Source organism: Vulpes vulpes, chromosome 10 (assembly GCF_048418805.1).
Source record: "Vulpes vulpes isolate BD-2025 chromosome 10, VulVul3, whole genome shotgun sequence".
Taxonomy (NCBI): Eukaryota; Metazoa; Chordata; class Mammalia; order Carnivora; family Canidae; genus Vulpes; species Vulpes vulpes.
In genome coordinates this window covers 21,374,158-21,401,841 of record NC_132789.1, presented here as the reverse complement: position 1 = coordinate 21,401,841, position 27,684 = coordinate 21,374,158, and the positions used below count along the sequence as shown (strand labels likewise).

The window sequence follows — 27,684 nt, the reverse complement described above, 5'->3', positions numbered from 1 at the left end:
TTCAGGATGCAGCCACCTACAATCTTGGATGCCAAAAGAGGTGAGGTCTTAAGTACCCCTGTGTGTCTTCCAAGTTCTTGGCTGTTGCCAAGAATATCAGGTGTGGAGAAATGCTAAGGTCCAGGAGCCAGGAAGCCTGGGTGTGAGCCTCAGATCTGCCCCCAAGGAGCAAGTCCTTTATCCTTGGTGGTTCAGGGCTTCTTCTGCTATGATGTGACGGGGTTTAAGCAGACACTCTGTCCATTCAAACTCTTTCTGGGCTGGGATTAGTGGGATTTCATGGTGTTCCAGTCTCCTGACTGCTGGCAGTTTGGGTGCTGGCCATGAAAGGATGAGCAGAAGTGCTTGGATTTGAGAGTATTGTAGAAGTAGAGTTGAAAGAATGGGTTGGTTATGGGGCAGGCAAAAAGGAAGCAGTCAGAAACTGGGAGAGCTGTAGTTTCATCTCCTGGGATGGGCAGAGGGACAGAAGCAGCAGCAGAAGCAGTTGGGTAGTGGTGGATTGGGAGTAGGGACAGAGGGAGTTCTGTTCGGGCCATGTTAAATCTGAGATGCCAGTTAGACATGCAAGAAGAGAGTTCGCACAGACTTGAGTAGACAGCTCATGCGAGAGGTCAAAGTTGGAGGTACATACTGGGGGCCGATGAAACACAGAGAGGCATTGCTTACAGCCACAGGGCTGGATGACAGTGCCTGGCAGTGAGTTAGACAGACACGGGAGAGGACTCAGGGTAGAGCTTGGGACCTGCCACTGTTCAGAGCAGGGTGACAGAGCCAGCAATGAAGAAGGGGGAGTCACAGGTGGGGAAGGAAGAGGGAAGACTGTGGGTGCTTCCACAGAGGTGTTGGATGGCCAAGTGCGAACCGAACTTGGAGCTTCACAGCAGATTTTTTTGGTTTTGTTTCTGTTTTAATGTGAGGGTGAGAGAAATGGTTTGGAAGCTACATAAAAAAGTGAGGAAGACACCTCTTGCCTCTCTAGATCCTACAGTACAGGAGGTGGGAGAGAAAGCACGGTCTCCATTGGATGGGGCTGCAGGGGAAGAAGAGCCCTTAGGGAGAGTCCAGCTTCAGTTCATGCAAGATGGAGGAGACAGTGTTTTGAGAAGTTGCACAGGAGAGTGTGCTGATGATATAAAATCCCAGATGACTACAAGGGGAACAGCAGGAATCAGAAAGTCACGAGGTAGCATCTACTAAATCCTGATATTGACCCTCTGGAGTAGCTATCAGTTTTTCCATTTTACAGATGACCAAAAGGGTGCTCAGAGAGGTTAAGTGACTTGCCCAAGATCATAGAGCCATTGATGGCAGTACTGAAGTACTAAAACTCAAACCCTGGTCTTCTGACCAGACAACCCAAATGCTTAATAGCTACACATATTTACTGTGCCATTAAAAGACCATGTAGCACAGAACCCTCAAAAAGATGTATCTAGAAGAAGCCATCTAAATAGACACATCTACAAATGGATGGGTGGAGACACTTACCTATGTAGTTCATGATAAATCCTTGGCCCTTCCCAAAGATGAGGCCAGCAGGGTCTGAGTGGAACTGGATGGTCAGGTCCGGCGTGGATGAGTACAGCTTTTGGGGGCCACTGTTCCCAAGGTATTGCCCCAAGATGTGAGGCATGACCTCGTCACCATCATAGATAGTCAGGATGTCGCTGTTGCTTAGGTTGAGGCTGGGGCAGGGCAGAGAGAAAAGGAGGAGTCTTGTGAAACTCAGTTATGGGCATTAAACAAGCCTTTGATTCTTTTTTTTTTCCCACACACATTTGTGAGGCACCCTAGATGGCAGGCACCAGGCTAGGAACTAGGGGTGAGGTAGGTAGAGACCACAGATGTGACCAGGACACGCTGATCCTGCCTGCAAACACGCACAGCCCTTGGGTTTGGGGAGGGAATGGAGTTTTGAAGGCTCATGCGGGAGATGGTCTTCCCTGCAAGGAGCTTCTTGCATGATTGAATGCTGAATTGTAAGTAAAACTGCCTTCACTGCCAGTGAAGCTGAGTGCCAGGCACTGGGCTACATGCTGGGGGTGTGGCATGGGTCTTCCATTCTTCTCTGCTGTGGAACAAGCTGACTGCATCCTAAGTAGAACCTGCATCTTCATGTCAGGTGAAATGAGCCTTCCCCTCATTATGTGGCAAAGTCTGCAGAATCAAACCCGGTATCTATTACGTTTAGGCGATGGGGCGGAGGGCGGGATGGAGGCATCTTACTCCCGAAATACACTCAAACCTGCTATCAATATTCATAACGTGAAAGGATGACACATTTCCAAAGACAAATGCAAGCAAGCACCCTGACACTAAACATCAGGACTGCAATGGACACTTAATAATCCAGAAAGCACTTCAGTGTGCTACAGAAACATGTGTTATGTGAGGTGTGCTGGATAAAAACAGATCTCTCATTGAAAGAGTGCCAGCTAATTCAGTGTTGGGTGCAGGCACATATGAACTCATGCCTCTTTCCCTCCATTCTCCTTCTCCACTTCCTTCTCCTTCTCTTGTGTCCCTCTTCCTAATATTTTTGAACACCTCAGATATACCAAGCTTGTGTCAGGGGATACAAGAACCACAGAGCAGTGGTAGATTTAGACTAAGAAACCAGGAATTGTGGTAGCAGTTAACGATCAAGGTGAGTGCAGAGAGGTGACTGGGGGCATCCTGGAGGCCTCCTTGGAGGAAGTGGTGCTTGCTTCCTCAAGAAATATTAGAGGGCTCTAAGGTTGATAAGCAGCGCTGGTGAGAAGGCAAAGCACAAGTGAAGGAGATAGGGAATGAGATCATGGGTCCTGGAGGAACTTGCCTGGTGGTCAGTGTTTCCCTGCTGTGGGTACAGGCATGGAAGTCTAGAGAGCTTGTAGGAGCCAAGTTTATGTGTTTGGATGTCATCTTGCGTGGGGTGGGAGCAAACAAGACACTGCCTGAGGAGAGGCATTCCAGGAAATGGCCCTAATCAAAGTTTCTAGAACTGATGCAGAGTGACGATAGCCCCCTACCTTGTCCCCCACCCCACAGCTTCACCCAGTGCCCCAGGGCGGTGTTCTCCTTCCCCAGTCTGGGAGGACAGGGAGAAGGGGGTAGAAACAACCTAAACTGCCGCTTCTAGTAGTAAGAACAAAGCAACTGAAACACAAGGAACATTGTGGAAGGGTGGCTTCCAGAGGCCAGGCGATGTATTTTATTCCAAGTGATGTCCTCTCCAGCACCTCTCACATTGCTCATGTAAAGTAGTCCTGAGAGCTGACTTAGGGAGATTCTAACTGCCCCCCATAACCTCCACCAGCTTCCTTTGCACCACCTCCAAAACACTTTCTCCTAATAAAAGGCGTCCCCTCGCTTTGCATGTGTGGCTTCAGGACAGAGCCCCTAGAGATATACCCTCTGCCCATTTCCAGCTAAGGTTACGGCTTCTAAACCCTACTGTATTGAAATCCTGGAGTTGCCACCTTCTCTTGCACACCATAGGTGCTAGATAAATGCTAGGGTATGAAAGAGCCTGCCAGAGAGTCTATTTGACAGCAGAAATGGTGCAGTTGATGTCGGCTCTTGACCCATGATAGGGAAGAGCCTCTTAACTCTAAGAACCATGAAAACATCAATCGTTCACGAAAGGGCTGGATTAGACTGGTGTGAAACATGGTAGATCGCCAATATTTATTCCTTAAGCTGACTTCACAGCTGATCTGCTGGTTAACGGTGAGTTCCAGAGAGTTTACAACTTGGCTTTACACTATCACTCATTTCAATGATCTAAATGCAGCAGAAGCATTTTCAAGGGGGCAAGTAGCTTTCATTTGAAAACCCTAGCATCACTCTTTGTCCTTTGTAAAGTAGAAAGCAGCAGTGCACTGGAAAGAGCACGCCGCCTTGGAAATCAGCAAGCTTTGGTTTGATTCTTGGCTCTGATGCTCGCATGGAGGGCTCCGGTTTTTCTGAAGTTCCTTGTCTGTGAATTTCCAGTCTATGTCATGGGCTTTCCGAGCGAGGTAAGGCATGCTGAAAATCTAGGATCAAATGCCAGATTCACTCACAGCACCTCAGCAAGTCTGGTCAAGTCGTCTGAACATTATGTCATGTTGCTGTGTCATCATGAACATCACTACCACCACCATCATCCTCACCATCGTCATCATCCTCACCATCATCGTGTTTGCCATGATCATGCTCTCTTCAGGCTGCTGTTGACACAATGACATCAGATGACTTCCATCAGAGGTTCTCAACTAGGGGTGATTTTGTCCTTAGGAGACAGTTAGCAATGTCTAGAGACATGGTTGTCCCAACTGGGTGGGGGGTGCCACTGGGGAGTGGATGACAAGGATACTGTGAAACATCCTACACTATACAAGTACCCTCCTACAATAAAGAATTATCTTGTCGAAAATGTCAATTGTGCTAAGGTTGAGAAACACTGACTTATGTGAATGCCTTTTGTAAACAGTGTGCAACAGACTATTCATTGCAACTTCTATTGTCCTGGGATTTCAGCAGAGGTCCCTCAAGCTAGGAATAAGCAAATAGATTCTGAGCATGCCTACTTTTTAAAAGGGCTTTTGACTGAAATTGGGTCCTCTGGAAGCAGAGCTGAGCAAAGATGAGTGTCTCTCGTGGTCCGGTTGATCTGGGAGGCCACCCCAGGCAGCTCTGGTATGGAAGCGAGATAGGAGGAAAGAAAAGAGCCGATGCATAGTCATAGAGGGGAGAGTCCCACTGTGGGCATTGGGCTTAGTCCTTCGGGAACTGTGAACAATGGTGTAGAACATACCATGAGGGAGAAGGAACTGGGATTTTATCCTCCACCCCCATCCCTCATTGGCTGAGGGCTGCTTTTAGGGGTGCCAAACCCCAGCACTTCTGACCTTCTTAAAAGAGACTTGCAGTAGGAAGCCATGGTGGGCATCCAGCAGCAGGTGCAGCAGGGCTCAGAGAGGGCACCAGTGGCTCCTGCCACCACCATTTATGGATCTCTTCCGATCTGAGCCCCATCTCTCCTACCTCTAGCTTATAGAGGGGAAAGGATTTCTTCGGGCCACTGCAGAGGCTTACGGGAAGAACCACCTCCAAGAGAGTGTCACTTAAGAAGAAGAAGGGGGAGGGAAGAAAATGTATCACCTCCCCTTCAGCCAATTGAGAGAGGGCTTCACGGACACTCTTGGTGGCTTGGCAGGTGTCTTTGGGGTTTGAGGAACAGTGACTGCATTTGATGCTCACCAAGAGAAGAGTGATAACAAAAGTCAGATGGGAGGTGCCTGCCTGCCCTGAGGCAGAGCCAAGAGAGAAGGAGAGGCATTGGGAGTGTGAGCTGCCCATCATTGATGAGAGTGAGCAGGAGACTCACGTTTCCTGGGGCCAGAGGTGGACACTGAAGATAGGAGCCACAGCGGGTCTCAGCATTCCCCATCCTGAGAGGGTGATGGGACCCAGCAGAAGGGAAAGCCGAGAGCAGCCGGACTTAGGGGGCTCTGTCCTCATCAAATTCTCCATAATAGAAAACCCCTGGCACTCTGCATCTTCCATAACAGGACAGTACTGTCTGGCCAGGCTTTCTCGTGAGAAGGAAGCAGCCCACTGGACTCTCCCTAACCCCAGAATTCTCCCAGCCTGAGGAGCCCCACGGAGGGCACAGGAATTTTGGAAAAGAGCGAGAAGAGCGAGATTCAGGACTCCATGATAAGACCAGAAGGCCTATAAGAATGAAGCTTTCACCCCAGGAAGTGCCAAAAAAAAAAAAAAAACCCAACCCAAACAAACACAAAAGTAGACCATGAATGAATGAGCAGTGGAAGAATAAGGTTATTCTCTGCCATATCCTCCTGTATCCACTTTTTAAAAAAATTTATCTATTCATGAGAGACACACAGAGAGAGGCAGAGACATAGGCAGAGGGAGAAGCAGACTCCCTGCAGGGAGCCTGATACGGGACTCGATCCCAGGACCCTGGGATCAAGCCCCAAGCCAAAGGCAGGTGCTCAACCACTGAGCCACCCAGATGTCCCTGGATCCACCTTTTTGATAGTCGGGTTTTCACCAATATATGCAAATACTGGTAATTTATCCCCTACCCACCTCAGAGAACAAGCTGGCATTTCGCTCACCCGTCCTTCTGCATTTGATACACTGAGGCCATCCAGGGACCCTGCCTCCGGACCATCCTCAGCAACCAAGGTGCAAATGCAGACAACACTAAGTCTTTAGTGTTGAACCAAACTTGCATCCTGGGAATAAATCCCACTTGGTCATGGTGAGTAATCTTAATGTACTCTTGGATCCTATTGACTAGTATCTTGTTGAGAATTTTTGCATCTGTGTTCATCAGGGATATTGGTCTAAATTCTCCTTTTTGGTGGGGCCTTCGTCTGGCTTTGGAATTAAGGTGATGCTGGCCTCATAAAACGAGTTTGGAAGTATTCTGTCCCTTTCTATCCTCCAGGATGCAAGGTTGTTTCAACACTCGTATAACAATCAACGTGATAGATCATATCAACAAGAGAAAAAACAAGAACCACACGATCCTCTCAATAGATGCAGAGAAAGTATTTGACAAAATACAGCATCCATTCCTGATCAAAACTTTTCAGAGTGTAGGGATACAGGGAACATTCCCCAGCATCTTAGAAGCCATTTACGAAAAGCCCACAGCAAATATCATTCTCAATGGGGAAGCACTGGGAGCCTTTCCCCTAAGACCAGGAACACGACAGGGATGTCCACTCTCACCACTGCTATTCAACATAGTACTAGAATTCCTACCTCAACAATCAGGCAATAAAAAGAAATAAAAGGCATTCAAATTGGCAAAGAAGAAGTCAAACTCTCCCTCTTTGCAGATGACATGATACCGTACATAGAAAACCCAAAAGCCTCCACCCCAAGATTGCTAGAACTCATACAGTAATTCGGCAGTATGGCGGGATACAAAATCAATGCCCAGAAGTCAGTGGCATTTCTATACACTAACAATGAGACTGAAGAAAGAGAAATTAAGGAGTCAATCCCATTTACAATTGCACCCAAAAGCATAAGATACCTAGGAATAAACCTAACCAAAGAGGGAAAGGATCTATACCCTAAACACTACAGAACACTTCTGAAAGAAATTGAGGAAGACACAAAGAGATGGAAAAATATTCCGTGCTCATGGGTTGGAAGAATTAATATTGTGAAAATGTCCATGCTACCCAGGACAATTTACACATTTAATGTAATCCCTAACAAAATACCATGGACTTTCTTCAGAGAGTTGGAACAAAGAATCTTAAGATTTGTGTAGAATCAGAAAAGACCCTGAATAGGGGAATATTGAAAAAGAAAACCAGAGCTAGGGTATCACAATGCCTGATTTCAAGTTGTACTACAAAGCTGTGGTCATCAAGACAGTATGGTACTGGCACAAAAACAGACCCATGGATCAATGCAGCAGAATAGAGAATCCGGAAGTGGACCCTCAACTCTATGGTCAACTAATATTTGACAAAGCAGGAAAGACCATCCACTGGAAAAAAGTCTCTTCAATAAATGGTGCTGGGAAAATTGGACATCCACATGCAGAAGAATGAAACTGGACCATTCTCTGACACCACACACAAAGATAAACTCAAAATGGATGAAAGATCTAAATGTGAGACAAGAATCCATCAAAATCCTAGAGGAGAACACAGGCAACACCCTTTTTGAACTTGGCCACAGCAACTTCTTGCAAGATACATCCCTAAAGGCAAGGGAAACAAAAGCAAAAATCAACTATTGGGACTTCATCAAGATAAAAAAAGAAACAGTCCACAAAACTAAAAGACAACCTACAGAATGGAGAGGATATTTGCAAATGACCTCTCAGATAAAGGACTAGTATCCAAGATCTATAAATAACTTATTAAACTCAAGAGCAAAGAAACAAACAATCCAATCATGAAATGGGCAAAAGACATGAACAGAAATCTCACAGAAGAAGACAGAGACACGGCCAACAAGCACATGAGAACATGCCCCGCATCACTGGCCATCAGGAAACTACAGATCCAAAACACAATGAGATACCACCTCACACCAGTGAGAATGGGGAAAATTAACGAGACAGGAAACAACAAATGTTGGAGAGGATGCGGACAAAGGGGAACCCTCCTGCACTGTAGGTGGGAATGTGAACTGGTGCAGCCACTCTGGAATACTGTGTGGAGGTTTCTCCAAGAGTTAAAAATAGACCTGCCCTATGACCCAGCAATTGCACTGCTGGGGATTTACCCCAAAGATACAGATGCAGTGAAACACCGGGACACCTGCACCCCAATGTTTACAGAAGCAATGTCCACAATAGCCAAACTGAAAGGAGCCTCGGTGTCCATGGAAAGATGAATGGATAAAGAAGATGTGGTTTATGTATACAGTGGGATATTACTCAGCCATGAGAAACCACAAATACCCACCATTTGCTTTGATGGACCTGGAGGGTGTTATGCTGAGTGAAATAAGTCAATCAGAGAAGGACAAACATTATATGGTCTCATTCATTTGGGGAATATAAAAAATAGTGAAAGTGAATAAAAGGGAAAGGAAAGAAAATGAGTGGGAAATATCAGAGAAGGTGACAAAACATGAGAGACTCCTAACTCTGGGAAATGAACAAAGGGTAGTGGAAGGGGAGGTGGGCGGGGGGATGGGATGACTGGGTGATGGGCACTGAGGGAGGCCCTTGACGGGATGAGCACTGGGTGTTATACTGTATGTTGGCAAATCGAACTCCAATAAAAGAATATTCGTTAAAAAAAAACTATTAAAAAAAGAAAAAAGAAAGAAAACGCAGACTTAGCGGCTGAGAGACTGGCCCCGGGGAAGAGCAAGGGCTTCCCACTAAGGTCCCAGGTGAGATGTGGTCCAGAGACCCTCCAGGGAGGCGCTGAGAAATCAGGATGTCAGTGTGACTCCCGAACCATCAGGAGGTGGAGAGGTGCAGCAGCCGGATGGGTTGGATGGGACTGGAAGTAGGTATCGCAGGTCCCACTCCGGGAGGACGCCCCAGGGCCAGCCCCTCTCTGCTGCCAGCAAGGCTTTCCTGGAGCTTCTGCCAGGAGATCTCCGCTTCTGGGTCTCCTCCCCCGTCCCCTCGGCCACTGCTTGGAGTTCTTCTCCATCTCCTTTCAGCTGGGCTGTGGGACAGCCAGCACCTCCTCGCCTGGCCCCAGTCTCTCCCCTCAGCAACCAGATGAGCCCTTCCCAAACAGAAATCTGCCCCCTTCACAGAACAGATGGATGGAGAAGCAAAATGGGGTGTATCCCTGACAATGGACTGTCATTCAGCAAGTGGAATGCAGCAAGGACGCTCACTACACCGTGGATGCACCTTGCACTTCCTGCCAAATGGAAGAATCCTGTCCCAAAAGGCCACCCGGTGCATGACTCCACTGGGAGGAAATACCCAGAGTAGGTAAAGCCAGAGAGGCAGAGAGCAGCTCTGTGGTTGCCAAGGGCTGGGAGGAAGGGTCTGGGAGGAACAGAGTCCTCTGGCTTAACAGGTGTGGGGTTTGTTTTGGGGAGGATGAAAGTGCTTTAAAACCAGATGGAGGTGTTGATCCCACAACAGTGTGAATGTACTAAATGCCACTGAACTGTAGAAGTTAAAATGGTTAAGGTCACGTTATGCAAATTTTACTTCAATGACTAATACGTGGTACCTCCTCTCAGGGTAGAAGGCAAACTTGGATCCTAGCTTCCAAGGTGCCCTGGACCTAGTTTCTGCACCCCCTTACCTCCTCACAGCTTCATCTCTTACTGTCTCTTTCAAACCCAGTGTTTTACACGCCAACCACAATCAGTTACTCATCAATCTCTCCGAGGACTAATGGAAGCCCTTGTAAGGCTTGTAGCCCTTGTGGGCTGTAGCTCTGACCTCATCTCTGCCTGGAGCCTTGGCCCTAAATAGACTTACTTGCATCAACCTTGGGAGGGGAACTCCTCTCGTCCTGGCTGCTTTCAGCACTTGCTCCCACAGATCAGTTGGAAACCTTAAATGACTGGAGCTGCCCCAAATGATTTCTGCCCCACCCACCTCCTTGCCCCTGATTGCCTACATCCTCCATTTTTCTTCGATATGCTGTCTCTCTCTCTCTGTCAAACAAATAAATAGAATCTTAAAAAAAATCAAGAATCAAGCTTGGCACCATGACACCCCTACATTGCCTGATAAGCCACTCCAGTGTCAGCCCATGGCCTTGGCCGGCTGGGTTGCAGCTCCCTCTCCATCTCCACCATGATTCTGCTCCAGGCATATCCTGCAGCTCCTTCCAGGGCTTGAGCAGCCATCTGTGGGCACACTATCCAGTGTTCCCACATCTGGTGTCCCCTGCCACTTCCTTCCAGTTTCGGGGCCAGATATCTGAGAAAAGATCTCCCAAGACCCCCAGTGAGCTTTTGAATGACAACAACACTGCCCAGTGAGGCTTAAGCACTCAAACAACAACTTCACACACTAAGACTTAGGATCATCCCCAAGTTTATAGACTGGGAAACTGAGACCCAACTGGGAGAAACCACTTGCTCAACATCACAAAAGAATCAGACCCAAGGTCTGTTGGATGCCAAAGTCTGAGATGTGAACCACTATTTTACACGATGTCCCATGAAAGCCATGTGTACCTGTCTCCAAAAAGTGTGCCTAGGGGTGCCTGGTGGCTCGGTTGGTGGAGTGTGAGACTCTTCATTTCGGCTCAGGTCATGATCTCAGGGTCATGAGATTGAGCCCCATGTCTGGCTCCATGCTCAGTGGGGAGCCTGCCTGAGATTCTCTGTCTCCTTCTCCCTCTGTCCCTCCCTTCTAAAATAAAAAAAAAAAATCTTGAAAAAAGTGTGACTAGCTTCAGTCTGGTATCAGAAAGTGTGAAAAACATTACAAAAAAAATCTGCAGGATGAGGAAGCCCCATCTCACTGCCCCTGGCATGTTGCAACGCCTTATGTTCTTATGACAGCATCACCAAAGTCCATTCAATTACACCCATCACTTCAACTTTTGTTTTCCTACCAAGATAATATTTCTTCTCTCTACAGACTCCCTGTGTTAAAGGATTGTCTCCTAAACATCTTACATTTCCTGATAGCAATTAAATCTGCTTCATTTTGTTGTCATTATTGATGGTGTATAATCGAGTATGTAATAAAACCAGCATTAAACTGGTGACTTAGTCTGGGGGGCTTTATTTTGTTAGATAGAAAGTTTCTTTGTTTTTCTTTTAAAGATTTTATTTATTTGTTTGACAGGGAGGGAGGAGGGAGAGAGCATGAGCCGGGGTAGCGGGAGGCAGAGGGAGAGGGAGAAGCAGGCTCTCCACTGAGCAGAGAGCCCAACATGGGGCTTGGTCCCAGGCCCCTGGGATTATAACCTGAGCCCAAGGTGGACGCTTTACTGACTGAGCCACCCAGGTGCCCTGAAAGTTTCTGTTATGTTTTTGGACATACTTAAAAAGAGTCTGGGTACCTGGCTGGCTCAGTTGATGGAGTTTGTGACTCTTGATCTCGGGTTTGTGAGTTCAAGCCCCATGCTGGATATAAAGATTACTTAAAAGCAAAATCTTGAGAAAAAAAAGAAAAGTGTCTGAGAAGGATGCATAAGACACTCTAGTTTCCGTGGTTGCCTCTGGGGCGGGGAACAGGAGGGGGGCTGTTTGCCGCGGAAAGGAGGGGAAACAATTTTCACAGTAGATTCTTCTGTACTTTTGGGTTTTGAATCATGTGAGTGTGTTACCTCTTCAAAAAGGATAAAACAGCTTGAGGGATCCCCATTATTGCTTTCACTAGGGTCTAGAGAGCCAAAGAGGTGAGGATAGAATACAAATTTGATTCAGACTCAGATTAGCAAATCCTTCTCTGGTGAAGTAATTCTCTTGGTCAGCAGAGGGCAGTGTATGCCTAAGCATGGTATAGACTGTGGGTCCTGGGCAGCAGGTGCCCCTTACCTCGGCCAATCAGGGGCTGGGATGTGGGGGGAACGTGGTAGGTGAGCTTTGTAAGTGTTGAGCTGCAGTTAATATTCCACAGAGGTTGTAGAAAGAAATGATGAGCAAGCCACCTTTGCTTTTCTTTATTCATTTTTAAACAAATGGCTGACCCTTGCTTAGAAATCTTGCCTTTAAAAGGCTTTCCAGGGGCGTTCACGAGATAATTTTAGCTAGACCAACGTATTTGAAAATGTCTAATGGTATGTATTTATTTAAATGTGAATTAGAAAAAATATATAAATATATATGGTCTGCACATCAAACTTCTAATTTCATGGACATTATTTTGCTTAGAGTAAGCCAAGTGAAAAAACAAGCCAATTTATATGCAGTTTAAGGGGGAAAAATCAGAAGTGGCTGGTAATAGAATGGGGCTGTGGAAAAAGCAAAATTAAGCCCACAGAATAAAGTCCAGTTTCTCAGCCTTCCTGGACTTCCGGGTGTGTGTGTGTGTGTGTGTGTGTGTGTGTGTGTGTGTGTGTTGGGGGGGGGTCCACTGTCAGGCCTCCAGCCCACATCTACTGTCTCAAACGTCTTTGCAAACCAGATCCTTTGAAACTTCTAGACCTGCCTCATCCTGTGCTGGTCCCTTCATCTGGAATAAAGACAGAGCTCATCTCTCTGCTTGAAAACATTTTAAGATCCCTCAGGGTTCCTCTGTTGCGGGGGGGGGGGGGAATGTTTGAAAAATATTACCTCATCCGCATTTACAGCCATATGATAACTAGCCATGTTTTCCATTAGGCTCCTTGCATGCCTTCACACACCATTTCTACCCTGGGACGAACCCTGTAAGCACTACTATCCTCACCCATGTCCCAGAGAAACAAACCAAGGCACCCAGTGGTGGGTGAAGGAGCATCCTGGCGCTCAATCAGCTGGTCCTGGAGGATAGTCAGAATCCAAACTACATGGTGGGAAGGCAGAGGCTCTGTCAGTGGGGCGCGTGGGTGGCTCAGCGGTTGAGTGTCTGCTTCTGGCCCAGGGCATGATCCTGGAGACCGAGGATCAAGTCCCACACTGGGCTCTCCACAGGGAGCCTGCTTCTCCCTCTCCCTTTGCCTCTGCCTCTCTCTCTGTGTCTCTCATGAATAGATAAATACAATCTTAAAAATAAAAAGAAGAACCTCTGTCGGTTCCCACGCCAATTGCCCAAACTCCCTGAAACCACATGCTGTTCTCCCCCAAATCCCTGGAGCCCAGCACAGGGCTCGGCGCAGGCAAGAGAAATGTCATTTACACGGTTGAATTATGGTGAACTTTTTCCATTTTCCAGACTGGGCCCACTAAGGCTCAGAGAGTTTAAATGACTTTAAGAAAGCCCAGTGATGCAATTAAGGCTGGACCTCCATGGGACAATAGAGACGGTGGTTAAATAAACCATAGACTTAAATAAGGAGAGGGGAGGGGAAAGAGAACTGAAGTCCATAAATGCAGTGTTAGGTGCGTTAAAACTTTTCTGAAAAAATCTTGCAGAGTTCCTTTGTGTCCATTTCTCACTGGATCCCCTCAACCACATAGTGATGTTGTGAATCCCACTTTATAGAGGAGTAAACAGAGTCCAGAGAGGCCCAGGTCCCGAGGCCTCTGTGCTCCATCACAATGCCACAGTCAGCACCAGACACCCCTTGGTGCCGTGGAATTGCTGAGGATCCCTGCGGCCCCGTGCTCATTTGGTTTCAATTAAATTTGATAAAATGGCAGACAGGACAAGAAACCATGTCAGCTCCAGGGAGGACATAGAAGACCAATCTTTCTGGTTCCCTAAAAGGACACCTGAATGCATAAAAAATGAACAGTTTTCTTACTGCTTTTTTTTGTGCTTCCCTTCTTCTCTTCCCTCCTCCCCTCTCCCTGAGACATTCACGAGACACCTTGTTGAGGTCAGGCTCAGGACTCGGCCTCTGCCGGTAGACTCAGTCCTGGCTGCATGTGAGTCTCTCTGCAGAGATTTCAACCTCCCCATGATGCTGAGGCTGCACCCCAGACCAACCAGACCCTCAGCATCTTGGGTCCCCCCAAGATGGGCCACGGGGGTCAGCGTCCCTCAAAACCCCCCAAAAAGCCGCACCAGCTGCCAGGACCCAAAGGCACTGCCGTGCTGTGATTTCAGTGTGGAGGAGGCGCAGGCACTGTGCTCCACTGCTTTCCCTCCTTTCTCTGGTTTCTCCACCTCCCCCCCTCTCCGCCAATCCCCCTCTCATCCCTGGAGAGAAACAGAAGAATGAGACTCCCATGCTGGACATGCCTTTCCTGTGGGACCACCCACGGGTGGAGCTGCTTCTCATTTCCACATTGCCAGACAGGGCAGACTCTGAACATGGCACGCAAAGGTTTGTCAAAGTCAATGACAAGACATTTCCCACCCAGCATCATGGACCAGGAGAACACCCAGCAGCTCCTAGCTGGTTTGCCTAGGAAAAACTCAGTCTTCAACCATCCCAGTGGTTTTGCTCCATCTTGAGGGGCTGTGCTAAGAGAATGGGCTCTGGTTCCAATCCTCAAGCTGCCGATTTCTAGCTGGGTGACTCTGAGAAAGTGGTTTAACCTCTCTGAGCCTCAGTGTCTTCACCTGGAAAATGGGGATAATATTATGGAGAGTTGTTAAAGGAAGTAATTAGGGCCAGGAACAATAAACATTTGTTTATTGTGTGTATGATGGTGGGTGTGTGTCTGCGGCGTGCGTATGGTTTGTGGTGTGTGTGTGCGGTGTGCGTATGATGGTGGTGTGTGCATGTGTGTGTGTGTATGGTGTGGTGTGTATATGGTGTGTGTATACAGTGTGCGCATGATGTGTGGTGTGTGCATGCAATGTGTGTATGATGGTAGTGTGTGTCTGTGGTGTGTGTATAGTGTAGTGTGTGTCTGTGGTGTGTGTATGGTGTAGTGAGTATATGTGATGTGTGTATGGTGTAGTGTGTGTATGCAGTGTGTGTATGGTGTGGTGTGTGTATGATGGTGGTGTGTGTCTGCGGTGTGTGTATAGTGTAGTGTGTGTCTGTGGTGTGTGTATGGTGTAGTGAGTATATGTGATGTGTGTATGGTGTAGTGTGTGTATGCAGTGTGTGTATGGTGTGGTGTGTGTATGATGGTGGTGTGTGTATGGCATGGTGTTTGTGCAGTGTGTATGTTACAACACGTGTGTGATGTGTGGTGTGTGCCTGTGGGGGTGGTGTACGCACACACACACACACGCAGGAGGTGGTGGGCCCGGGGCTCTGCATGGCTGGAGGAAGATGTTACAGAGCTGTCCCCACAGGAGCTGACAGCTGCTGGCCGTGTCCCTGTCACTCCGCAGCCGCATCCTGACACACACATTGAAGGCAGCCCTTGTAAAGCCTGGTACGTCTCGGCGGAGCTGCCACCACCCTCCCCGCACACCCAGCGCCGGCTGGGGCGCGTGGGCTGTGCGCAGGAAGCATCCTCCAGGAAAGAGCCACCAGTTGGGAACCTCGAGGGCTCACCCCAGCTCTCCAGGGAGGCGCCTGGCAGGTGTCGGGGCGCCGGTCTCCCCGCCGCCCTCCACGGCTGTCAGGACCAGGGACAGGGCCTGCGGCCAGGGCGCACTGCCCAAAGCACAGCACCGACCGGGCCGCTGCCCCCCAGAACTCTCAAGAGAGGCTGGCTGCGTCAGGATAACTTCCTTCCACCCCGAAAGGCAGGCTGAGAGCTGGTGCCGGCCACGGGCTCAGCCTCAGACAGCCAGGCCCCAACCCTGACGCCCCCCCAACCCCGTCCAGCTGGCGAGCCACCGAGGGCCCCTCAGAGCATCTGTGTCTTTGTCTGTGACAGGGGGGCCACATGGTGTGGACTCCTTGGTTGCTCTGGGAATTAGCTGCATAGACTGTGCACGTGGAGAGTCTGGCTTGCGGGAAGGGCCAGATCCGTGGGAGTTATCTCCGGGCCTGGAGTAATCTAACTTGATAGCAGCCACACGGTGGACCCTCGATAAACACCGCTGAATAGTAAGTGCGTGAGGCCACCGCATGTCAGGGACTCATAAAACGAGCAGCCGCGTCTCCGCAGGATGTCGGATCTAATTGCATCCGAATGCCCTGAGCTCATAGGTGTGCTCTGGCAAGGCCACCGTCCCAGCTCAAGATGGCGGGTTGGGGGGGCTGGGGGTCCCTCCCACGGCTCCTCTTGCCATCGCTGGGGCTGGAAGAGTGTGTAGGGGCTGAGGGGGTCAGGAAACGGGCATGTGATGGGGGAGGACCTCCCCTGGAGCCTGTGGTTTCCTGTTACCACCGACCACGACAGTCCCTTGCATGCCGCAGGAGGGGGTGTAATCAGTCAGGTGGACGCCAGTCAAGAGAGTTTCCGATGAACCCTCTTGATTTCTCATTGTCACACCAAATGCCAAGCTCATGGGCAATCAACCCTTGTGAGTGCATGTGTGTGTGTGTGTGTAGTTGCACAAAGGATCTCAGTGTGTGTACACACCACAGGAAAGAATTCATCATCATCAACATAGCTGCCAATTAAATTACAATGTGTGTAATGTACCAAGTGTTTGGTCCCCTTGGACTCTGAGAAGTAGGTACCATTGGCATCCTCATTTTAAAGATAGGAAACTGAGATTCAGAGAAGTGGAGTGACATATCTAAGGTCACACAGCCAATAAAGTGGAAGAGTGGGACCCGAACCCAAGACTTCCTGCCATGAGCAAAGGCCCTTTTTCCTCTCCTGCATGTTGGAGGCATCATGTAGAGAGCAAAACATTTCTCGAGGCTTCTAAGTTCCAAGTCCCAGGCGCTAAGGACAAATCTCATCTCTGTCACTTCCTAGAGGTGAGCTCATAGGCAAGTTCTTCAGGTCTCTGAGCCTCGGATTCCTTTGGTAAAATGGGGACGGTGAGGGCCACCTCTTAGAGCCATCGTCCACAGTGATGTCAGGAAACATCAGGAAACCTGAGTTCTAACCCCCACTCTTCCCTGGCAAGAGTGTCTCTCTCAGTTCCCTTATCTGTAAAAGGAGATAGTCAAGGGGCGCCTGGGCGCCTTGAGTGCAAACATGATTTCAAAGCTCTGTCCATCTCTGTGATGGCTTCAAAGCCCCTGCCAGCAAGAGGTGGAGTCTGTTTCGCCACCCTTTGAATGTGGGCTGGCCCTTGGTCTGTGACTTGCCATGGGAGACAGTGGGTGTTGGCTGCTGTGCCAATTTCTCGTCTCGACTCAAGAGGCCTTGAATGCTGCTTCTCATTGTCTTGGAACCCTGGCTAGTCACCATGGGAAGAAGCCTGAGCTAGCTTTTGGGGCAGATGAGCCAACCTGGGCTAGGCCAGCCCAGACCCTCTGATGGGCAACCCACCCCAAACACATTAGAAAGGCCACAATCTGCAGAGACACCCACCCAACCCATTGCTGCCCAGAGATGCATGCATGACCCAGCTGAGACCAGAAGAACTTCCTGGATGACCCGCAGACTCGTAAGAAATGCGACAAGCTTGCTGTTTTATGGTGCTGAATTTGGGGTCATTTGTTATGCAGCAATAGCTGACTGATACAGCAACCTTGGGACAGTCTCTTCCCATCTCCAGGCCTCAGTTTTCCTTATCTGCAACAGGATGGGATTTGGGCTCTAGGAACTTTGTTGTCCATGGATTCCTTACAACTTTTGGCTCTTGGGAAATCCCATCTCCCTCCACTAATAGATTGGAAGGTTTTTATTTCTTCTGGGGCCATTTCTTCCATGATTTCTGATGGACATCTGTGCTCCTGGGGTCAAGGCTGCCCTCTATTGTTGACCGTCTCTCTTGCCTGGGTCTCAATCAAGCTGAATTCTTGCAGCCCAAAGCAGCAAACATCCCTGTTTCAAGAACTGTAGTGCCTCTGGACAAGGCACTTAATTTTTAGGGCTTGGAATTAACTTAGCACGGCACAGGTTGGCAGTAGCTGAAGAGAAATATTCCATGGCTATCAATCATGTGGTTACTGGGCTTTGTTATTAGGTCCTTTTATTTCCTGGTTAGAGAACTGTGTTGGAGCCCATAAACAGGGAGAGGTTTGGGGCTGGGCTCTGTAGCAGAGTCAGAGAAGGCAAGCTGGAGCCCGGATGAAACTTTTTTCTTCCAGAGATATACGTATGTTTACAATAGGTCCCAGGAAACGGGGGGCAGAGGGGGTGCACCTCTCTGAGCCTTGGTTTTTTCTTCTGTAAGGTGTAGCTAGGGTTTCTCCCCTGCGGAGCACCTCACTACTATTATTGTGTAGTTGTAGCACTGGCTTTGACCTAGGAGACCTGAGTTTGAGTCCTAAGTCAGCCCCTTCCCAGCTGTGTCCTCAAGCAAGAGTGTCTCTCTCAGTTCCCTTATCTGTAAAAGGAGATAGTCAAGGGGCACCTGGGTGGCGGCTCTAGTTGGTTAAGTATCATCTGCCTTTGGCTCAGGTCATGAGCCCAGGGTGCTGGGATTGAGCCCCGCATCTAGCTCCCTGCTCAGCGGGGAGTCTGCTTCTCCCTCTGTCCCTCCCCCAGCTTGTGCGCATGCTCTCTTTCTCTCAAATAAATAAATAAAATCTTAAAAAAAATAAAAGATAGCCACTGTGACATCACATAGGCGTCTGGTAAGAGTGAAATGATTTGCTATGGGTAAAGCACTCAGAGACTAGCAAATAGCAAGTGCTCGATGCATGTAAGACTTTTTTTTAGGATGGTGTCATCATCAATGAAATAGTGCGTGCCAAGTATTTAGCATAAAATGTGGTACATAGTAGAGGGTGAAAGTAGCGTCCACCGTGGTTATTTGTTTATTTGTTTATTTTATGTCAGAAACTTTACTAAGAACTTCACGTGTTATTTAACTAACTCCCTCACCACCCTTGTCTCTTTCTCTCTCTCATTCAACAGATATTTATTGAGCACCTGCTGTGTGCCAGTCACTGGGGATGAAGTGAACAAAGCTTCCCGTTGTGAGGTGGGAATGGCCACCTGCAATCACCTACAGAGGCCACAGAGCTAGTGGGGGTAGCAGAGCCAGGATTTATATGTAGCTCTTTTTACTCTAGAAGCTTTTATGACTCTCTGTCATGTGGCATTGTGACCAACCCCCGTGCTGGGCGTCTGCAGCCATGCTTGGGTTGTTTTCCTGGTCCCTGCTCTGACTTACTGTGTGATGCTAGGCAAGTGACTTCCCCTCTCTGGGCCCCTCCCAGCTCTTCCATTCTATGATGTCTTCACAAATTATCCCTTGATTCTTTTATTTTCCTTTCTATGCTTTAACTTGAGAGAGAGAGAGAGACAGAGACACAGAGAGAGAGAGACAGAGGCGGGTGGGGGGAGAGAGAGAAATTTCAGAAACTGTTAAGGTTTTAAAAGGCTCATGCTCAGTTGTGTTTTAGGTAAGCTGATGGAGCTAAGAGGTACTTGATGATTTAGGGAATAGGCATTTGGGGTCTGAAGGAGGTTTAGCCTGAGGGGTCCCGACTCAATTTAAGATCATGCGCCCTCCCTTCCCACCTCTACCGCCAATAATGCAAGGCAGACAGTTCTAATTAGTGCTTCAATTCAGGGCATCCATTTGGTGTCTAACGGTCCCTGCTTTCACAGCTCGAGTGCCCTGCTCCCAGAGGCCCCTCCTGGAAGCCCTTCCCCCATTGCAGCTTGGCCAATGGACACTCTTCAAGCTTCTGCTTGGATGTCACCCTCTCTGTGACAGTTCCATGACCTGCAGAGCTAATGCAGCATCCCGCTACCTCCCCTACGCTCACTCCTCCAGACACAGCACTTAGCCTGCATTTCGCCGGGTTGTCTACTTATGGCACTACTTTCCTTCCTGAACTTTGAGTTTCTGGAGGTCCGGGAGCCTCCCTGGTGCATCATGGAGACATATAGCTGGTCCCCCAAAAGACTGTTCAAGTCCACAAAAGCGGAAGCTATGGTGTGTGTGCAAAGGCTGGCTCAGTCCTTTGTTAGCTGTGCGACCTGAGAAAGCCACTTAACAAGCTCTCTGTCATCTGCAAATCCAGGGTGCGGCAGCCACAATATCTTATAAGGATTCATAGTCTCCGTTGATGAAGTGCCAGTGACGTGCTGGACCCCACACCACACGCTTTGTGTACATTCTCTCTAATGTAGGTAATTCCCCCTCCATAATGATCTCTACCCCTGTAGCTCTAATTTATGCGGTTATGATCTCTGAATAATAATGTGTCACAGTGTGCATCATGTCTCCATGGACATGAAGCACTCAGCTCGGGTTCTGGCACGCAGTAGGTCCTTCATTGATGCTAACCCAGCGGAGTCAAGAGGCGGGCACCCGCGGCTTCAACAAACCTGCCTGGCTGATGAGGGGGAGTAAAGTCCCCTCTCGCCTGCCACCTGTGGTTTACGTCCTCGTGACGCAGCAGACAGTGCGCAGCACCTACTACGGGCCACCCACCCGGCTCAGTCAACAGTGCAGACTCCTTCCCCCTCACCAAGGCGATAAGTAACAATCACAAGCGCTTAGGCGGTGTGAGGGGCCCTGAGGACAGAATTATTTTTACTATCAAACCCAAATTGGTTTACTAAAACTGTCAGCGGAAACCAAGCAAGATAAATTAAACCCAGCAGCTCTCGGGCCTCACGTAACCCTGGCTGGTGAGATGCTATTTTCACTCCCTCTGTGGGAGGAAAGGGGGTGCCAGGTCCAGCTGCCACTCTGCCAGGCGTGTGCCAGAGTTTGCCGGGGAGAGCCCGAGGCTGCTGACCCGAGGACTCGGCTCCCCTCTGCAAAGCTTTAATCCCTGTTAAGGGCTTAAAACCTTTCCTCTGTGGCCCAGTTTGTGTGAGTGCAGACTTCTAACTTGGCCTTGAGGCACCAGCCTGGTTCCCTTGCTGCCTGCTGGTCCTTCCTCCTCCTAGATGCCGCCTCTCCTGCATCCCTTCCTCTGCTCCTTTCAAATGCTGGTGGGGATCCCAGACCCTGGAGGCATGGCAAGCCGGGTCTGCATCCCCTCTGTCAGTTCCCGGCCGGGCGGCCGCAGCCACTCTTGGCCTCCACGCCCTCATCTTGCTCATCTGTAAAATGGAGCTGCTAGTAGAACTCAGCACGCATGCTCACTTTGAAGGCACCTGTGAACACCTGGGTGCGCTAAGTGTTCGGCATCTATTTGATATTATGGACCAACAAGAAGAGAGTCGTGCTCTCCTGCTTTTGGACCTTAGCACATGCCATTCTTTTCGGCTCGAGCACTGTACCCACCCCTCCCCATCCCTTCCCACCTTGTGTCTGTCCTTCAGGTTTCAGTATGGACCGGGGTTTTTCTGCTTCGGCCCTACTGACATCTTGGGTCAGCTACTTGGTTGTGGTGGGGGCTGAACCATGCACATCGGGATGCGGAGCAGCACCCTTGGCCTCCTTCCACTGGATGCCAGTGGCTCCCTCTCCACGCCCCCTCCTGCACCAACTCTACAGTCAGAACCGCCTCCAGACACGGCTGTTTGCTGAGAGAGACGTTGCTTTCCCTGGAAAGCTTTCCTTTGCATCGTCTACCAGGCTCACCCTTCTCGCCCCGGGCCTCCAGGGCCCCTGTATGTGCTCCTGTCTGCACCATGTCCCCCAGCACAGGGCCACACCATTCTTGCTCACTGCCAGGGCCCAGCGGGCACCTCATTCACAGCGGGTGCTCTATAAATGCATGTAGAATCACACAGAATTTGCTCAATGAGAAAAATGGCAGCGCCTCCGCGATGACCAACTTGATTTTGATGTCACTTCAAGGACTACGGTCCTGGGATGATGCTGGCTGGATGCCCCATGGAGGGAGCAGAAGCTGCTCTGTGGAGGACAGTACCCTACCCACCCCCACCAGGGCCTCATCTCGGGCCCCACTGTCACCTTCACCTCTGCCTGCATCTGATGATCCAGAAGACGGTACGGCCTCCCTGCACCTCACCCCCTACTCGGCCCCCAAAGTCTACCAGTGGATTTGGCTGGTCATCACTGGGTTGGGGGTCCTCCCAAGACCCACTCTAGATTCTGCTTCTAAGTCTATGATGGCAAATCCTTTGATACTATAATTTATGACACCTTCTCTTGGGGGATCTTCCCACCACTATTATTTTACTTGATAGCTTTTGGCCAAACTTTTTTTCTTAACATTGCCGCTCATGTAATAAATGTAGACTTATTGATAAAAGAAGGCCACATCTTAATGGTCTTTCCATATTTTTCTGAACTTTTTCCCCCTCCTTGTGCATAAGAGCAGCTGGACATGAATTTGGGTTCACGTTCTGGCTTTGAAACCTCATGGCTGTATGACCATGAGAAGTTGTCTTAATTTTATTCACTCTTACTTACTGAGCACCTACTATGGGCCAGGCATTGATTTACATACTGTGGTTATAGCAGGGCATCAAATAGGAAACAAATCCTTCCATTCTCATGGATGTGACGTTGTAGGTGGAGGGGGTGACATGCTTCAACAAATATGGTAATGTGTGGTATGTTGAGTGGTGTTAAGTGCTACAGGGAAACGTGAAGCAAGGTAAGGGTATCAGGAATGGCAGAGATGTTGGGGTGCCTGGCTGGCTCAGTCCATGGGGCATGTGACTCCTGATCTTGGGGTTGTGAATTTGGGTGTCAAGATTGCTTAAAAATAAAATCTTAAAAAAAAAAAAAAGAAAGAATGACAGAGATGCTGATTTAGATCAGGGTGTCGGGTGACATCTCATAAGAGGTGATTTGTGAGCAGAGGCCTACAAGAAGCTAGGGAGTGAGCAAGGCAGGGTATTCAGGGCACAGCATCCTGGGGTTGGGGGAGGGGAAAAGAGACAGCTAGTGCAAAGGCCCTGGGGTATGTCTGGGGAACAACAAGGAAGCTAGTGTGGCCAAATGGAGGGAATAAGGAGTGGAAAGAAATGAAACAGGAGATATAACCAGGGCTAGATCACATGGGGCCTTTTGCAAGAACTCCAGCTTTTACTCTAGATAAAATGTAGAACGACTGTAAACTTTGAAGCAGAGCATGATGTAACCTGCCTTACTTAGGTTTTAACAGGATCCCTTAGGGTGGTAGGTTACAAATAGCCCAAAGGGGACAAAAGCAGGAGCGGGGAGACCAGTCAGGATGCCTGTGGGATAATTCTGGGATGAGACATGGACCACAGTGGCAGTAGTGGGGGTGTCACACGTGCTTGGACTCTGGGCGTATTCTGATTCTTGAATTCTAGAATCAACAGGATGTACTGAGGACTCGAGTACAGGGTGTGTGAGAAATCCAAATAGCAGTGAGTGTGCTGGAGCTGGCAGCTTGCACTGGCTCATGTGAGTCAATTGTTAAACATCCGGGCATCCGGCGAGCCCGCTGGCATTGTGTTAGTAGCTCGGAAAGGGCCATGGTGGGAGTATTTACACCACGGAAATTGGCGAATGCCATAAATCAGGATGTTTCTCCCTACCCCACTGCCAAGAAAGCCAATTGTTGGACATGCACCCATGTCCTCCTGCCCTAGAACAATTCCAAGTCCTTTTGGCTTGAGCAGCTGGTAGGATGGACGGCTCCTTACCAAGATGGGCAGATGAGATGAAACGGGTTTGGAGAAGGAATCAGGAGTTTAACTTTGGATACCATTCATTTGGGAGGCCCTTTTAGGCACCCAACTGAAGAACTCAGAAGGCAGGGAATAGGAGTTGAATAGAGTAGTTGTAGCACCCCCACAGGACAACTCTGGGTAGGAGATAATTCACGTCTGTAAAGCACCCCACAAATAGGAAGCACTCAATGATGAAAATTGCTCTCTTCATCACGGCGATGAGAAAGAACTTTAATCACTATCTAGACCAAGGCTTACAAACTGGAGGCTCCTCAAGTCTGGATCCAGCCAGCAGATCTATTTTTTGGGAGGGGGAGAGGCATTATTCTTAAAAAAAACCCCCACCAAAAAACAACTTTAAATGATTTCTGGAAGGGTGAGAGGGCCTCTCCCCTCTCTATCACTCCAAATATTTGGGCCCCAAATCCATTCTGTTACTCATCCGGCCCTCCGTGAGTTTGAGTCTGCATTCTCTTGGCTCAAGGCAGCCCATCACTTTGCAGAAAGGGGACCATGAAGCCCAGGGAGGCTTGCTGCCGGGTCCTGGGCTGCTCAGGAGTCCCTGGCAGGGCGCGGAGGAGGGGAGCCGGGGCTCCTCTCTCCTGGCCAACACTCAGATCTGGGGTTGCCAGGATGGTCAGAAGGGAGAAAGTCTGTCCCCTTGGGAGGGGTCCCTTCCTGCCACAGGTGCCGGGAGTGGCCCAGCTTTGAGGAACCTAACTGCTCAGGTTCCTGGATCAGCTGCCCCATTGCACGCTTCGCAGTGGACATGAAACTCTATCCAGCATCAAGCTGAAGGTTCACTGAGTATTTGATGCCTAGAGAGAGTGAGAACAAGGGCTCCCAGCTTCCTGTGTCCCCATCCAGGCCTGTGACACCAAGGTGAGAGGTGGGCCGGTCTTGGGGGAGCAGAACCACCTGTCCAGGGGGCGGGTGTTGGGAGAAGGCTGCTGAGCCCAGCAGAAGGGGGTGGCATGGACAAGACAAGCCAGGATACCAGGAGTTGGTTCTCCTTCTGGCAGAAGATTGAGGTGGCTTGCTACTAACTGCTGGTGCAGGGATGCTCATAAACCAGGACCGCGCATTCATATTTACCATGACGGCAGTAGGGAGCCTCAGAAGGTTTCTCACAGCAAACAGCTTTAGAAGGGACTTTCCTATTTGAGACTTCAGCTAAGAAGACACCACATCTCCCTGGAACCCTTTCCCTCCATAACCCCTACCTAATCCTCACGCTCCAGCCATAACAAACTCCTTTCAAGTCACTAAGTGGGCCACCTTCTCTCTCATTTCCAGGCTTTACACATTCTGTTCTCACCGTCTGAGACACTCCTCCTTTTCCCCTCATGGTTGCCTACCTTCTCTTTCATGCCAGCACAGAAGTCACTTCCTCCTGGAAGCCCTCCTTGATTTCACTCAGGCTTCTCAGCGGCCTGTCCACCCTATCCCCGCTCTCACCACACCGCATATCATTTCATGTCTGCCTCATCCCCTAGACAGTGAGGGCAGAAGCTGTTCTGTTTTCTCACAACTGTACCTTCAGCACCTTGCTTAGCGCTTGCACACAGTAGGTGCACATGTGCCCCCCCTTCCTCCCCTCACAGAGCTAATCGGGACCATCCAACCTGCTCTGTTACAACATAAACTTCACTGCCCAAGGGGCAACTGTCCAAGCCTTTCCAGCGCCTACAACCAGGCTTGGCTCGCAGTAGACAGCTCAGAAACTATCATCCTTCATACCAGACTCTAGAAGTCAGGGAGGTGAGAATAGGAGAAAGGGGGGAACTCCCGCTGAGGAGTGAGCAAGGGAGGGAACGGGCAAGGGATGCTTCCAGGCTGTTCCAGTAGCCACGAAACACTGAGGTTCCAAGACCCTGGTAGCCAGTGAGAAGCACCACAGCCAGAGAGAAGCCCAGAGGCAAAGAGCTGGGGAGAGGTAGAGACAGGGTTCTGACTCAGGTTGGCCCAGCCCCAGGTCCACAAGGGGCAATTGTGCAAGGTCTGTACATCTTTGATTCTCCTGGAGCGGAAGTTCCTGGAGCAGCCTCCGAGGACACGTCCCTGGCCTCTAAGGGACAGCTTCAAAATTTTATTGTAATTTTGCAGATAAATCTTCCCTTTTGCAAAGCTCCTCTGCAGAGCAAGGCAGCTGGGCCTCGCTGCCCAGCCGACTGGGTTTCTGCTTCAGGCTTGAGGGGAGCGATGCCTCCCCACCCGGGGCCCTGGCTGCCTCCAGAGAAGCTCTTCAGAACTTGGCATTCCCTCCCTGCCCTCCACTGTCCAAGCCACGGTGTCTGGGTCTGCCCGGAAGCCCTTTCTTCTGCTTCTCTAGACACTACCATCTGTCTCTGTCTGCTTCTCCCCCTCCCTGGAGAGTTCAGCAGGGGGAAAGTTCTGGATGGAGCATCTCCTAGGCACCCCCACTGAGTACAGCAGACGGCCACAGGGCCAGGCAACTCCATCCGTTCTTCACGCAGCACTGGTCTCCTGAGTGCCTACTATGTGTCAGGCTCTGCAGTAGATCTGGGGACAGAGGTGCATCAGAGCAAGCCCTGACTACAAGGACTTCTGGGTCTGGTTGAGAGAGACAGATAAGAAAACAAACAGCTGCAGTACAGACAGTACGTGTGATACCTTCCCCCTCCTCCTGGCCACATCGGCTGTTCGGTCCTTCTCAAACACCGCGCTTGCTCTTGCCACAGGGCCTTTACACATTCTGTTCCTTTCAGATATATCCACTCCAACTCATTCGTTAGTTCTGAACTTCAGCATCGGATCCTCAGGGAAGGCTTTTCTGACCTTCCCCTTTGTATCAAACCCCCATTATAGGATCTCATAGCACCATTCACTTATCCTTACACTGTTCACCAAGGTTACGGTATGTCACTGTGGATGCATTTCTACCTTTAATGCCTGCTTCCTCCGCAGACCAAATTGCCTGGAGGCAAGGGGACTGTGTCTTTGTGTGCATGATGTTTCTCCCACTGCTGGGACTCCAGCTCTTTGCACAGCCCCTGACACATAGTGGATGCCTCATTTACCCTGGCTGAAAGAACAAAGCAGGAGCAATCGCTTCCCCAATGGGGCTGGACTGGAGGTCCACCCGTCATGAACACTCACAACTGGATATCTAAGAAGATCCGTTTCTCCTCCCCTACGTGAATCTTCCAGATACAGTCTTCACCTTCCACGTACGGCTCTGGCCAGTTTGGGGACAGCACCACCCCGGCCACGGCAGAGAGCTCCCCACCACACATGGCTGTAGAAGAAAGAGACAGACAGAGGCAGGCATGTGTTATTCATGAGGAAGCCAGTACAGCGTGGCGGGTAAGAGCGTGGGCTATGACGTCGGACAGGCATGGCTCGCTGTGTACTGGGAACAGGTGCCTGCCCCTCAGGCGGTCCGTGCCTGTGTGTGTGGGATGATCACATTAGGGCTGGCCGCCTGCCTCCTTTAGCTGAGGGCTGGCGAAGAGGGGGCTAAGGGCACTACAGTTCTCTCATGATCAAGGACAGAGCTCAATGTTCTGGGTGATTCTGCAGCAGCCCCATGCTGGGGCAGGGTGGAGTAGTGGCTAACAGATGCTACGCTGCATTGAGGTGGACCTGAGTTCGAGTCTTGCCTCTGCCCCAACAGACTCGGCGGCAAGGCATGCAATCTTGGGAGTCTCAGTTTCCTCCCTCTGTGAAGCTGCAGTAACAGCGCCACTGACTCCGTTGGGGTTTTCTGGAGCTTAATTGAGCTCATGGGTGTCAAATGCAGCCTAGCACCTGGCACAAGGTAAGGGCTTGATACTTCTTAGTGAACATTACTGCTAAGGAGCCCAGCTCTGACCTGGAAGTAGGGATGTGCCTGGCGCCTGGCTCTTTAAATTCCACCCTGTTTACCGTTTTGGAAAGTTCTCAGTGTGGCAGAGGCCAAAGCACCAATGAATTCCGCTCTGTTAAACCAGCACATTTAATACAGGGATCAATCCCTCACCAGGACGAAGCTGTGATTTCACGCCAACCGCCATCCAGGTGGCGGCTGCCAGGAGCCAGGGCTCTCTCCATCACACCACATGCTCCACACGCATCCAGGCTTGAAGTGGCACTGAGTATGCGGAAAGAGGCAAGGCAGGGCAGGGCCCCGGGGGGCTCTGGAGATGAGGGATCCACCCAGCCAATGCC

General features: G+C 49.8%; 1 protein-coding gene across 9 annotated transcripts in view; it reads right to left on the bottom strand.

Annotated features, from left to right (window-relative positions):
• SEZ6L (seizure related 6 homolog like) overlaps nucleotides 1-27,684 on the bottom strand; it is a 186,714-nt gene that overhangs the window by 29,916 nt on the left and 129,114 nt on the right. For all 9 annotated transcript variants that reach the window (XM_072723098.1, XM_072723099.1, XM_072723100.1 and 6 more), the window contains exons 9-10: nucleotides 26,635-26,773; nucleotides 1,492-1,688 (exon numbers count right to left, since the gene is read on the bottom strand). In XM_072723098.1, coding sequence (XP_072579199.1) covers nucleotides 1,492-1,688; nucleotides 26,635-26,773 — 336 coding nt within the window. The remainder of the gene's footprint in view (nucleotides 1-1,491; nucleotides 1,689-26,634; nucleotides 26,774-27,684) is intronic.